At 37.8% G+C, this 15,270-nt stretch overlaps 1 protein-coding gene across 3 annotated transcripts in view; it reads right to left on the minus strand.

The window, feature by feature from the left end:
* Positions 1–615: 615 nt before the first annotated feature.
* DPP10 (dipeptidyl peptidase like 10) overlaps positions 616–15,270 on the minus strand; it is a 428,896-nt gene continuing 414,241 nt past the window's right edge. For all 3 annotated transcript variants that reach the window (XM_014870838.2, XM_088168348.1, XM_088168347.1), the window contains exons 20-26: positions 11,759–11,953; positions 10,435–10,489; positions 6,793–6,892; positions 6,074–6,132; positions 5,914–5,986; positions 4,260–4,333; positions 616–2,881 (exon numbers count right to left, since the gene is read on the minus strand). In XM_014870838.2, the coding sequence (XP_014726324.2) occupies positions 2,744–2,881; positions 4,260–4,333; positions 5,914–5,986; positions 6,074–6,132; positions 6,793–6,892; positions 10,435–10,489; positions 11,759–11,953 (694 nt within the window). In that variant the 3' untranslated portion in view covers positions 616–2,743. The remainder of the gene's footprint in view (positions 2,882–4,259; positions 4,334–5,913; positions 5,987–6,073; positions 6,133–6,792; positions 6,893–10,434; positions 10,490–11,758; positions 11,954–15,270) is intronic.

Below are 15,270 nucleotides of genomic sequence, written 5' to 3' on the forward strand. Positions count from 1 at the left end.
AAGAGCAATTAATTTGTATCTGATGCTCACCACTGTGCATACAATTACATAAAAATACCTGTATTTGTAGGACTGTCAGAAATCATAAAAACATTAAAAGCAAACCACATTTCCCACCAGATTTCAGATAACAGGTTTTTTAAACATACCAGTCTTGCCAAAGGCATTCCTATAGAAGGCCATGTCCTATGACATGTTCAGTCAGGAAAACTGGAGGTGGGATGTTGGGGTAGAAAGAATAGGGAATGGGGTCCTGAAACAGAACTATAGGGAAACGAGGAAACGGTGTGGGATCCAAAGATCTGGGATAACACATTTCCTGAGCACTTGCTACTGCTGAGACACAAGCCTTGTTTGCTTCCTTTTGCAGGTAACTGAACACAGCTAAATGTGACACACAGCAAATATGAGCATGGAGGGGCTGCTTTGCAGAGAGACACCAGCACATTTTGGAGGAATTGGCTTTTTCCCGTATCCTCCACACGCCGAGCCCATGCTCAGCACACACCCACAGCCTGTGTTTCCTGCATGGGCATTTGGCTGAAATTGGGAAAAACCACCTGGCTGAACTCAGCTGGATGAGCTCATTCACCATGTCTGGTTAGGAGAAGCAGCAGCATTGTCAGGTGAGCGTTTATTGAGTGATGGGTGTAATTTATAAAATCACAAAGCAGCAGTCCCAGCCAACAGAAGACTTGAAAACGACGTTCCTCCATAGAAAACAGATTTGCAGAACTTTGTTTGAATTCTGCTCTTACTTTTTTTGTTGTTTTGTGTGATCTTACTGTAGTGCACATCACAGCCCCCATAAATTATACCCTACCTACACTATACATATGTACTCCATATGTCCTATAAATACCACAAAGCAAAGCCATACTTTGTGGTGACACTGGGACCCAAACAAGATATCATTGCACATTAAAATTGTATTAAACTAATTGAAAAGTAGTTGAACATTGCTAACAAAACAAGAGAAATACTGAACATTAAAAGACAAGAGACTTCTCAGTGTTCAATAAAACCACGCCTTTTAGACAAATTAATTATTTGCATCATAAAAAAAAATCCTAACAGTGAAAGAAAATATTCCAGAAGGAAGTGATGAGTAAAAAAGCTTCAGGTGATTTTTCATTACATTAAAAACAATTCCCATTCTCATAAAATGTGCAGAACGTTACATCTTAAATAGCATATTTACCTTCAAAAATTACTTTCTTTTTAGTCTTGCAAGAAATTAAACCTTAATTAGATAGGAAAGTATTTGGAACATATCCAGAAATAAAAAAACTACAGCTATTACCCTATAAGTGGCACAGCATCTGTCAGGATTTTCCACATACCTTCAGGAAGATATCTCAGATTAAGCCAACACTGTTCTTGCTTTCTGTGATCAGAGTTAATATCCTGCAGACCCAAACTGGCTGCTTTGTTTATTTCATAGTTTCAATTTCTATTGCTGTACTTTTCCCTGGCAAATGAATGGATGCATGAGGGGCTCACCCTCTGAATAAATAATAAAATCTAACCTGTCAGATCTTCCTTTGCCTTGAATGAAAAACATTTCATTCCTCTGTGATGCTGTTGAAACTAAATCTTGTTGCAGGAGCTGGAATGAGCAGCCTTGGAATAAGAACTAATGTGTGTTTGAGCTATGTCACCAACTTGATGAACATCAGAATCCCATCTGAGACCAGACGGGAGGAAAGGAAGATGCACTATACAAAATATGTCTTCACTGAGGAGTAAAGCATTACTCAATGGCATTATACATGGTTAATAAACTGTCTTTATCTGAAACTATAATTTAATATTTATGTGTCTAATTTACATGTGACAAAGTAGCATATTCTAAAATTAGAGTGTAACCAGCAAACTATTAACTACCATAAACAATACCAAAACACAACTCAAACATATTTTAAGGAAAGAATAGATACATTTTGTACTGGGGAATGATTTCAATTGCAGATATTGTTTTAAATACAGCTGTCAATTACATCTTGAAAATATTTCTTCAAGCTCAGAAAGATTTTCTGCTTAGGGATTGCTGTGTATATACATTAAGACCAAGAGCACACCACCAAAAAGTCCCCTATTGGTTACTAGTAGGTACAGTAATTGTAAATGCTGAAATTGTGTGGGGGAAATAATTTTCAATATCCATGTTATATGATGCACTAGACAATATCCCCTTACAGCAGAAACTAGAGAAAATATCGTGCCCTTTATTATCTCTGTGGTTTCTTACGTGTAATAGACAGCAGAAGAATTGCACTTATTGTAACATTACAGTGTTAGATTGCAGTTCACCTTTTAGAATATTAGTGGCCATAATACTTATGATAGGTTGTGCCTTATGCAAAGATGAATAAAGATGTGCATTTAAATTAAAAAAAAAAACCCAAACAAAAACAAGCAACCACTTACAGAACCAACAGTGAGGCTTAACATAACAAACATGCACTAACCCTACACTTATGCAAAACTAAGTTCTTCCAGGAAACTGTAACCAACTGTTGACCTTCCACAAAGGTAAAGGTTTTGTCCCTTGGTAATACGTTTGGACTTTGTAGTCGAATTCCAGTTTATTAGCTCATTGTCTGTAAATGTGCTGTTCCACTGTGGTATCCTTTAGCTGCCCTTGAGCTTCTGCAGAATCTGCAATCTTACAGTCACTTTTATTTAAGGTTTTATTGAGCCGCAGAGTAAGTCCCCCTCAGTACTACACAAATAGGCTGCCTTATTCATCCTCTTCAGGTTCCTGTGGTAAAATTGGTGTCTCCTCCTTTAAACAAGCACTAAAAAACCCAAGGATTGTGCTGTAAAGGTGATATTTGCTTTTCTCAGAAGCAATGTTATGACCTTCATCCGGGTAGATCTAGCAGAGGAGAAAGGAAAAAAAGTGAATAGTTTTTAAAGGCTTTTCAAATATTTAGCACTCTAATTTTCTTTCTCTGATCTTCAACATGTTTTAGATGACAACAGGATGATAACATTAGTTTTATGGCATCAAGAAAAGCTAATAAAACCCAAAGTAAGACTCATTCTCTTAGAATCTGAACTTACATAAAACAAGCACTGCAGTGGGATCTGCAGAAGTGAAAAAGTTTATTTTCTCAGCCATTGTGCTTACAACAGTTGGCTTTAGCTGGCATTTTCAATAGTGTCTAGGCATCCAAATCCCATTAACATCCATGAGATTAATTACCTCACGCTTTTAGGGACCTCTCAATATTTCAACTTCTAAGTGTTAGGCAAAAACCCTTTGTATTCACATCTTCCTATCTGGTCTAAAGCCCATCTCTCTCTCCTAGGGTGGATGTGGGCATTTTTATCTCTTAAAACAAATACCACTGGGAATTTCTCCCAAGTGAGGCTGAGCAAACGTTTGCAGGCTGAATGAAAAAAACCCAGGCCACAAGAAAAGAGACCTGAGGAGGCCTTAGCAAAAAGCTTCAGCTGCATCCTCAAACCCAGGTTATCACAAGGTTACATGAGAACAGCTCAACAGGGCTCTGCTGGGAGAGCTCTGTCACTCCTGCTTCATCCTCTCTCCAGAGACCTTCACATCACCTCAGTTGCAACCACGGGCAGCAGGAACAGATTCTGCATTTAAAGTCCTTTTCCCTTGCTCAAGTGGCACCAATCCACTTCTTGCCACCTCCTCCCTGACACGAGCTCACAGTCCAGTGCAAACTACAGGATCACCTAAGCCCAGCAAGGTCGAGGTTTGCAATGACCAACAAGCATCAGGAGTATCTGGAGATACTGATTCAATCAAAATCCTCTGCCAGCAGCATCCATGGGCTCCAGATGAGTCCCATGCAAGCTCGTGCCTTGACAAGAGGCTCTGTTGTGCTCTATCAAGAAATTTAAATTTTGAAAATAAGGGGAAATTACTGTCATTTGATCTAATACTTTTTAGATAAAAGGGGATCCAAAGTAGTGACATCTCCACATTACAAAGAGTGGCTACAGATTCCAGAGCACTCTGTATAGAATGGTAGGATAAACAGGAAAAAAGAAAGATGAGAGAGAGGAGAAACAGCCCAGGAGAATAAGATGATACAGAACAAGATGATATAGCTCCTGACATCCATACTAACAGTGAGAAAAACGGGATTAAACAGAGTTCTAACTGCAAATTGAGGTAATACCACTGTTTTGTGGTAGAGAGGGTCATTTGCAGTTTAGAAATAGCAGCAAGAGGTTAAATGTTCAACTATGTTTATAGGAAAAGCCACAGGTGCACATACCTGCATAGTGTAATTAGCCCCCGCTTTTATTAGATGCTTAATTAGTTCTGCTGAATGCTGGAAGTGAACTTTAGCTGCAAGAAAACATTTGATATTATTAGAAACAGCTACATTAATATGAAACACTTATCTGCTACACAGCTTTGGCTGAAAACATTTCCAGGCTCTGTAATTACTGGATCTGAAGCTGACTATCTCTAAGGCCAGCCCCACCAGTGACAGGGTGTTACAGCAGAGGTTTGGAGAAGGAGCTGGCAGCCCCAGGGGAAGACACAATTTCCAGACACTTAGTGAGGACTCCTCTGTTTACCCTTGATTTACACATATTGTGATAGCTTAGAGATGGGTAAAGCCATTCTGTTTGAACATTGTGGCATTTTCTAATTTGCTTGAAAGAAAGCACATTGCATTTTCTATTGCTTGCACAGGGTCATTACACCCCACTCTTCTTTAGGTAAGGGACTTTCTGGAACCTATCAGTAACCTGACCTTTGTGTGGCAAAACCATTGTCCTAACCCTGCAGAGTTTAGGCTGCAAGTGGACTGGGCAGTGTCACTGGATGTGATTTTGAGCAGGGGCAGCAGACAATCAGGCTCCCAGGCCAGAGCACCCTGCATTGCTCAGACATCTATCAAAGCCCCAATTCCCTCCAGTGCTCAGTTCAGAAGGGCAGAAATTGCTGCTGCCTGTTGCAATCAGTAAAGCCTGAGCCCCTCATGCCTGCTCAGTCACCCAGAATATTTTCATCCCTCCTTCCTGTGCTCTGGGGAGAAGCACTGGACAGGGTTTGCACCCCTCTGGTTGCACTTTGGATCCATAACACGGGTTTGACAAGTCAAGGGTGACAGGCTGGCACCAGGCTGTGCATGGGCACTGTCAGCTCAGCCCTCACCAGTGAGAGGCACTCATCCCTTCAGACTGTGTAAGATACTTTCTATTATCCCACACCCACCAGAAAATACTGGGAAAGAAGTAGACATGTCAGTTTGCACAGAGCAGCTGTTTGCATCACTGTAATTTGTGCCTGCACCAAAGCTCATTCTTTAGACATCAGTTAAGAAAGTTCAGAAGAATACACTGCAGAGAAATCTGCAATTACAAATTATCTCAATTGACTCATCTTATGATTCCATCTAAAGTGCTAGAACTTACCCTGGGTTACTCATTCTCTGTCTTAATCTACTGCTGAAACTATTGGTGCTATTAAAAGGTTCTGTGTAGCTTCAGCTTCAGAAGGTTTGGCAGTACCTTGTAATTAATTAGATGAAAAGATTAACTTCCCATTTGGTGATGTACTTCACCAGCTGTACTGATAATTCTGCAGAATTTGTATGAATTTAAAACAACATTAAAAATGTATGTTTTTCCATTAATAATTCATGTAGTACCTTTCCCTAGCAACACAGAGGTCCACAAGATTTAAACAAATTAAAACGTACAACACCTAAAAGGTGCAAATCCTCAGCAAAGAAAAGCATCACCAGCTCATAGTTAGAAGTGACAGTTGAAACAAAAGGAAAAAAGTCCTATCAGAGGAAAAATGAAACTCCAAAGGTATTTGCTAGTACATTTATACATAGTACCTCATCAGCCCTTGAACACCTGCCTATCAGAAGCTCTGACTCCAAATTAGTTGCATCTATTAATACTTACCATCAGCTGTCCCATGAACTATTAGCAAATCCACTTCTTTTAATCCATGAAGATTGTGTAATACACTGGATGCCTAGTGAACAAACACACACAAAGCTGTAATTGAATTGTATTTTAAGAGTAAAAGGTCATTTTAGGTTACTTGTTTATGCTAACTTACCTGATACGTAATTTCATCTTTTGATGGAATCCCAAGGTATCTTTCTGAAAAAGCTGATGCTGTAAAAATAAAAAAAAATCCAAAACAACAAACCTTCTGAATTCCAAGTTATTTCTATTTAAAAACTCATAATTTCTGACTTAGAGTCAGAAGTTATTTAAGCCATGAAGTCAAGATGTTCGTTTAGAGACACAGAATGTACCATTTTGATGCACTATTTAAACTCACTTTTAAATAGTTAAAAAAGAAATGAACCAAAAATAACCAACTCCCCTCACAAAAAAACCCCAAAAATCCAACCCCAACCAACAATAAAAAAGCCCAAACCCAAAGGAAAGCACAAGCTAAAACCCAAAGAAAATCTAACAGACCATTAAAGTAATCTGTTCCAGTTTTCTGTGATCACAGTTCATAGCCTGTGCCCAAAACTTCACATACAGAACCAAATAACCTGTGATTCAGGCTGATATACATAAAGGATTCTGAGGAAATGAGATAACTGCAAAATCAGTGCAGTCCATAATACCATGTCTGCTGTGGCTTTTGGTGAACTGTCCCGGTGTCAGCTTTAATTTCATTGAAAGAAGAGACCAAGACAGTGAGGTGAAATCTCACAAACATTGTTATGTCCCTGCCCTCAGTTAAAATAACCAGCAGCTCCATGTGTAAAAGGTACTTTGAATAAACTATCACACAGGTTTAGGGCAGGGAGTACTCACCATATAACTTCATATCTGTGATTGGTGCCACCACAGCTCCACACTTGAAGAGTCGCTCGCTGGATTTCAGGATCATCGAGGTAATGTAACCACCGTATCCCTAACAATGGGATTGAAATTTTGGTTGATTTATTTCATTCTAGCAAGAATAAAGCTAAAGGCCACTGTGCTAATCCAGTGGTATCATTTTTACAGTTTAAGGGTGCATAAAGATGTCATTGACCTGGTCATGACTTTTAATCTATACAGTTAATGAGTATTGCACATTTCTTCACCATCTCCAAAGTCTAGCACATCTCCCCTGGAAGATCTCATACCAGAGAGTCATGATACCTTTGTGAAAGCTTTAACTTGAAACCACAGATTTCCTTGAAATGACATTGGCAATCCATTTCTGTACACTTGTAATCCTTCTAGACTCACAGAAAATGAAATTCTGAATTGTGGCATCTGAAATCGATGATTTTCTCACATATTATGGGCTCCACAAATTTTTCTACTTGCCATTTTGTTATCCCTTCATCAGTACTGAAAAATTGGTATTTCTTCAGGTATTTTTTTTTTGTTGTTGTTGTTGTTTTGTGTTTGGCACAACACACTTCAGGAAGACAAAATTATCCCACAACAGGGAAAATATAATGCAAAACACCAGCTGATCCAAAAAAAGATTATGCATCAGTGCTTACAGTTTTCTCATGGACTTTTACGAATGTTGCTGGCTCCTGCTCTTCATGTCTAAAAATATTATTGACCAGATGATTTCTGTGGTAATATTTGAAAACCCTTTAACCTTATTTAAGAAATATAAGCAAAGAGGTTTCTTGTTCTTTGCAATCAATCCATATTAAGCGGAAACAGACACACTGACGAAAATACTAAATAGGAGCTGGATTTTCAAAGGAGTGTGAGGAACTGAGTTTTTCCTTTCCCATACAAATTTCAGCCCAGGAGGCCAAGAGCCATCCAGATCTGCTTATGTGCAGTAGATTTCACCTAAGATAGAGTTTCTGAGCGGGCACCTGTAATTTGTATAATTCAAAGAGTTTAAGAGAACATCAGCTTTCCTCTTCCTCTGGGTTTTCTCTGCTTTTACTTTTGTTTAATATTCTGTTTATGTCTCACCCAGTAGCTCCACAGCACAATTTTAATCCAAGGATAGGTATAACCAGGTTATTTATTATTTATTCCATGTTTTCATTAAGAGCTTGTTTAATTCTCCTGGGAGCTTCCTCTCTTTGTGCTTGTGTCCTTGCTTCCAGCCAGACTTCTCAGGACAAAAACACTACAGAGTGAGTTTTAAATAAATTCTTAGAATAATTTCACAGTGCCATTGCTATTCCATATGACCTGATACAAGAACATGTGGTGCCTCACTCATCTGCTGGGTTTCTGGGGTTACAGCCTAATTGCCATATTTTCAAGAAAGACGTTGGCTGTAGAATTGTAACTCATTTTTAAACTTTCTTTTCACTTCCATGAATAAAACCACAAACTCCATGGAACCACACTTGGCTGTCTAACAGCTCAGAAAGGCCCTTGGATCACGCATCACTTAGGCTTGCACCCCTCACAGGGATAAGCAAGGGGACATTGGCAGATTGCCTGGCAATTTTCCCCACTGTGCCCTTCTGAACAGGCTTGTTACTCTTGTGCCTCATTGACATCACCAATTGTGACAAGAATTTTACTTCTGTGTAGTTCTGAAACCTCTAAAGAGCTCCCTGAAAGTGTTCATAAGTCCAGCTTTATGAGATTAGCATTAAGCCATTCCAAATTCAACTTATTTTCAAGCAAAGGGCATATTCTGTTTCCATCAGTAAAGCTAATTTAATGTATAAAAATAAAAAAAAAACTTGTTTCCCTATCACGTTCTTGTATGTGATAAAAAAGAAATGAGTTTTAAAGTAGATTTTTAATTGATTCTGAAACAAGCAGACTAGAGGAAAATACAATTAACCCTTAGAAGCTGTTAAATAGATTTTTTTATTATTAATTATAAAACCGACTTTTAAATTTTATTATTTTTTTGCTTTTGACAGTAAAAGAACAACTCTGAAAGGTTAACTTGGAAAGAGGAAATTTCCCTGAATTCAAAGCAGTGTTGAAAGCATATTGAATTTCCTACTCTTCATTCCTCAACACCTCTTTCAGAAAATAAATGCAGGAACAGGGTAATCAATAATATTTTGTGAAAGAGAAGAAAACTGGGGGTAGGTCCTGGCAGATATGTAAAGCCATGGTTACATGCATTCTCTCCAGTAACTGCCTCATCACATCACTCTTAGGAAAAATGATACTGATGAATCTCTCGCAGAAAACAAGTGGGAATTTCCAGGTAGCAATGAAAAGAATTTCTGCAGTCAAAACCAAGCAATTCTGGATGCTTAGGGACTTCATTCCAGAAACAGGACTTTCAATCAAATGATTGCAAGAGGAAGAGGAGATGGAGAAATGTTGATGCTTCTATGCATGTGTACTTTCATATACATTGGTAAGAGGCATTAAAACCTGAATAGAAGTGTGTGCCACGATCACCTGGTGGGTGAAATTGGCCCTGCTTGTACATCCTCAGCTGGAAAATCTCTGGCTGCTCCCTTACAACCCAAATACTGGTTTTGACCCAAGTGAAATTCTTGCAGTGAGAATTTCTTTCTTATCCCAAGGAGTGCAGCAGGAGCTCAGATCTTTGAGGAAGGTCATGTTCATGTGAAATGTTAATAACAGTCACAAACATCGGCCAGTCCTCAAAATGCTACCATGCAGGAGGTAAATGTCAATCTCCTCATCCTGCATCCAGACAGACTGAGACTGGCAGGTTAAATGACTTGCCCGAGGCTCTGCAGCAACTCAGCAGCACTGAGAACTAAGGCACTTCATGGTGAAATACATGCTGCTCCTAAAAGTGATGACTGGGGGGTACTTGATCAGGGCTTGTTACTGCTTTGAGCTCAAAGGCAGAAAATAGCTTCATTTTTAATAAAAAAAAAATTAAATTAAAAGGTTGCAATGCTGGTTCATAGATGAAGCAGCAGTTGTGTGGTGTTTCTAATTGCTGCTTTTTAATAGATATCAGTAAAATGCTGTTTAGTTTGCTACTAAAAGTTGAGCCTTTCCCTCGTAGTATCTCATGCTAGGGGCAATGATATGCAGCTGATAAAATAACAAAGGCAAGATTTCTCACTGGTGCAACAAGGAACTTGCTGACAGTACCACAGGGTAGGTGCTCAGCTAAGCTCAGGGGTCAGTAAAACATTCAGATATAAAACCTGCATTTTATTGGACAACATTGTCAATTTAACTGCAGCCCAAATACAAAACTGTAAGAAACAAGCTTTCACTAAGACCAAGTCCCTATTAAAAATTTCTAAAGACAGCAAAAAGCAGAATTTTTGACAAATACTTTCTCCTTCAGATTCTGAAATGCTAATAGGGTTATATCATAAAACTGATTTTATTGACTTAAATATCCGTTCTGAGAAAAAATACAGAAAAAAAAAGTACAAAACAGACAGTAAACTATGGATAGATTTTCTCTTGTTTTAATAACTGAAATTTTCTTAGGAAAATATATAAATATATTATGAACTGACAGCCCTTTTGTAAAGAATCATAATGATATAGCCTGCTATTTTTGCACATTACCTTTCCAAATATACCCAGTCTCTTAGGATCAATGAAGGGCTGTTTCAGAAGTGATCTGAAAGGAAAAAAAGTTTCTTTTTTAATTTTGGCAAAGTAAAATGGTTGATTTTACTTCCTGAATGTAGTATGTAAAGAACATTATTTGTGCATTAAGGAATTGCCATACATGAAGATCAGGTAGAAGAAGTTACATCCATACAAGTAGTACAGCACTGGGAAATGTGATTTGTTTCCTAATCCCTCTTTTAGAAGAGAAATAGTTGGTGTTTGGCCCATCTCACCTAATTTAGATATCTGAACTTAAGCATCTTGTCTAAACTATCCATTTACATCTGCCTTTCAGTTAATGGAGAGAGATCCCTTTAGCATTCCTACACATGTTGGAAACTTCTCTCAGTCTGGGGAGGATGATCCTTCAGAAATTCCAGGATTTTCCACTGACTACAGCTTAAATGACTAGCTTTGACCAGGTGCCTAGCACCAGCTAAAGGAAGAAAACATGAATAGAACTTCTTGAATCTAGGTATTTATAAAAATAATTAATTGTCTCATCAAGGCCATTAATCATCTATGGTGAATTTTACACAGAAAAGACAGAATAACCTGAGGGGAAATAACCTGAGCTGCTTATTCATGGAATGGTTGAAGCATCAATCCCTTTCAAAAGACAAAGAAATATCTGGCTTAAAATCTGTCTTTTCCTGGAAAACCCCAGAAAAAGTCATCCAGACGTTAGTATGAGCCATTTTGACATGTGCACCCTGAGTAAGGAGCATTGTCAAAGCTATGACTACTCCACTGATAGAAATTACTCTTTTCTGCAGCTGGTAGACTTCTATCAGTATAAGAATGATAATGCAAATGAGAAATAACAGGCACTTGCCAAAATTTTGCTCTCATGTACACAACTAGAACTCCATTTGCTTTGTGTGATTACCCCAGAACTTTGAGGTGGAAATGAGAGCAGTATCCTATGGTATAGACCTAAAATATTGTAACACAAATGCATTTATACATTAATATGGACAGCAAGAAATTTACCTACAGAACATAGACAAATATGAATTAGCTCAGGGGGCATATTTGGATTACACAGAGCAGGACAAGTTTATCAAAGAGAAGCACAACTCAAAGAAAACCCCCAAAACACCCCTTTGATTTTTTACTTGCTGTTTGCTATGGAAGGATTACGGTTTCAAAATTTGCAACTGCATTAAAAAACAAACATTAACAAAGCAGAGGAAACATTCTGGGCAGTTTTAGTCCAAATGCTCATTCATCCAGGTGCAGGCAGGGTGAAAGAGAAGAGTTTGCACATACGTACTCTACAGCTGCTATTTGGTCCTTCACTTCCACTGATCCTAAGCATCGATGGACCTCCTGTAGGATCTTGAGGCCTTGAAATCCACTCCCTCTGCCATCGAATCGAGCTACGATGACATTATCAGAGTTGACAAGCACTGAGTCCCAGTCAATGTGAAACTTATCTGTAACCAACTGGCTGCCTGGAGCTTCATCACTGCAAATACCAACACACCAGACACAAACGAAGGCTATTGACAATGTGATGCACTGTGCCGAGCTCTGATATTTTATTTAACCTGCGTGGCAGAGTTCAGTTGGTTATGCAACCCTGCTGAGCTACTGTCACTTCCATCAATACCATCCCATTAGAGCTGCAAGCCCTGCAGCAAAATAATTTCTTTAACTTTATAACCACTGTGCTGAGGTGCTGCCAAAACCTGAATACACTTTGATTGAAGGACACAGAAAATTAAAGCAGGTGGTGCTGCTTATAACAAAAGTGAATGAAAAACCCCCAAACATAATCACTAATGGCTAGCTCAGTTCTGAGAAGGCTCATGCAGAATTTGTAAAATCTCACTGAACACACAAAAAGGTAAAATTTATTCAGCACCCTGATTACCATTTTGTAGGATATATAATACTATTAAGAAGGATGTCATCTGAGAAAACAAAAATAATTGCATTATTGTATCCTTGAATAGATTTTTTAAAATAGAGTACAAAGAAGACTAAAGCATACACTGGAGAAAATTGTATTTTCTACATCCAAATTCATAGGAAGAAATGGATGCAGGCAGGAGTGATAAGTCTATTTTATGACCAAAAAAAAAAAAGTGGTTTACAACACAAAAGGTGAAATAGAATGGGAGAATGAAGTTTCTAGAAGAACAATAAGATTTTCCATTGAAGCCAAATGCACTATTTTCCTTACAAAGAAAATAAAATGTCAGTTTTAAAAGGGAAGTTTGTCATTATTTTCCCCCAAGATGAACACAGAATAAAAGAACAGGCTACCATGAAGTTGTACAAAATGCAAAATAGTCCTACGCAAGCTGCATCTGCCAGTGGAATGCAAATTAAAATGTACAAGTGTCTGTGCTGGCTGTATGGAAATTAAACTGGATGGTCTGTGGGAATATCCTGTCTAAGGTGAAAGAAAGATGAAGACAGAAATTATTATTTTGCCAAATAGACTTATGGTAAACGCTAGGGAGGACAGAGAGATAAAATATCCTTCAATAAGTACTGTCTTATAAACACAAGAATGTGCTGATTCAGTATCTGGCTTTGCTGTGGATAACATAGACCATCTTCAAGGTAATCACTCAGTTAATTAGCAAGCATATGATGAATTCAAATTCAGTCAGACCTATCTATTTAGTTGCTATATCATATACTGAAATCAGGATTACTTGGTTACAGACTCAGCCACAACATGTTATGCCTGATTTACCATTATCTTGCACATCAGGTTTACTTAGCTTTATAAAAAGAAAAGAAGGGCATTTTTTTGGTGTGCTTAACCAATTTAGTTGTGATTACACTAATTACTAACATTGCAAAACAATGAGTCTGGAAACACTGTCAAGTGAGCTTTGCAGAAAATACATGATTCAGGAAGTATATATTATTATTTGCAATAAGGAGCAGAACAATACTTCCAATTTCTGCTCATTGCACAGAGCAAGGTTTTCAGAAGCACTACATATTGAAACAGATGTTTTCACAAGGTATTTAACATTACTTCCAATAAGAGGAGCCTCAGACCAGTTACAATTATTTGTAAGTTCTTCCAACTTTCCACAAGAATATGTCAGAAATATCCATGTTTGACCAGGTAACTTTCCAACAGATTGACACATTCCACACAAGTGAAAATATCATGAGTCAGCCTGCTTTCCTCCCTTTAAATATGAGAACAAAACCAACACAGTGTTCACAATTGATTTATATATGTTCTATTTCTAGGTTATACATACATCTGGTGTATATAGATATAGATACGTTATATTTCTGGACACTTAGGAATAGGAGAAGAACCATTACATTTATAAGCCTTTTTCTAAGCCAGAAAGTACAGAAAACCAAAAAGTGTTTTAAATCAAAAAGTGATACCCTTAATGAATTTCTCCAATAAAAAAGGAACATCAAACAGAACCTCAGCAAGTTTCTCAGGGGGTGAGAACTGACAGTGATGGTTTCTCAAGCTCCTTTTTGGAGGTCATAGCTGGGCTACTTTTGGGCCCACAGTTTAAACACTACACTTTGTCCAGCCCTGCATGATGAGTTGTCTCATGCATTAGTTCAGGAAACAATTTTCCAGTGGCTAGTTTATTTCAAGAATGTCTATATATGTAGTCTTTGATAAGCATTTAAAGTTATTTCCATTGAGGTATATATCAGAACTCCCATTAGCAACAAAAGGTCTCTCTACTCTTCAGCTGCCACTGTGAAATGATGCTGTATCTGAGGTGTGCTTCTGTCCTCCACAGGGAGACAGCAGATATATATTTCCCAATACTTGCATTATGCCTCTCTATATTTCTTCTAGTCTTTTAATGGCTTGTTCTCGAAGCTGCACAAAATATTCACTTTCCAACCCTACTGCCTTATCTTGCTATCAGTCCCAAGAGTGCACTCACTGGGGGCATAAACAGTTTTGATTGTTTGTGCAAGGCCTCAAACTTTCATCACTTCAAAACTGGGTAAACCAACCCCTGCTTATGACCAAAATATAAGAAAACAAGTAAACAAACAAACAAAAAGAAACCTCTTGGAGACAATTCAGTGCTAGTTTGAAGAATGCTTTGAGGGGTTTTTCCCCCCCTCAAATACCAGAACAATCTTTCCTATGATTCAGTTTTAAAATATCAACTTACATATTGGACAACTTTAAATGGCATTAAATAATAGATACTGATATTTAAGATACATTATCTACACATTTGAAGGAAGGAGGTTAATTACTATCAAAGCAAAATAAAGAATGATTATCAACTCTGATTTTATTACCCAGATTAAATGCCAGAGTCTTTACTTAATCATTTCCTGTATGTTACCAAGAAGTGTATCTTCCAACTTTTTTAATGAGTAAGGCGAACCATAATGAGGAAATCAAGGACCTGAAACTTAAACTTTGATCTTAATTATATAGAAAAGAGATGGTAATCACTTTTTCAGGCAATTACCATGCAGCTCTTTAATATATAGATACTGTGTGTATTACATCAGAAGGAAACTGAGTGTGAAATGTTATCAGTGGTTTAGGAGAACAAATGGAAGAAAGGAAAGCATTTTAATCTATTTAACATTTTATGGGCTACTCATCACAATTCTGGAAAGAAAAAGAGTGCCAGCCAACATAACTGGTTTCTACACGAGATCTGTTAAGACAGTCCAGCCATCCAGATGGACATAAATTTTAACACAGCAATACAATGACCTACTATTTGAGTATTGCAGCTTGCTTTGCAGCTGCTAATGGATGAATGCTCACACAATCTTTATGCTGATGGTTACAGCATAATC

The sequence above is a fragment of the Sturnus vulgaris genome, chromosome 7 (genome assembly GCF_052056855.1).
Source record: "Sturnus vulgaris isolate bStuVul1 chromosome 7, bStuVul1.hap1, whole genome shotgun sequence".
Lineage (NCBI taxonomy): Eukaryota > Metazoa > Chordata > Aves > Passeriformes > Sturnidae > Sturnus > Sturnus vulgaris.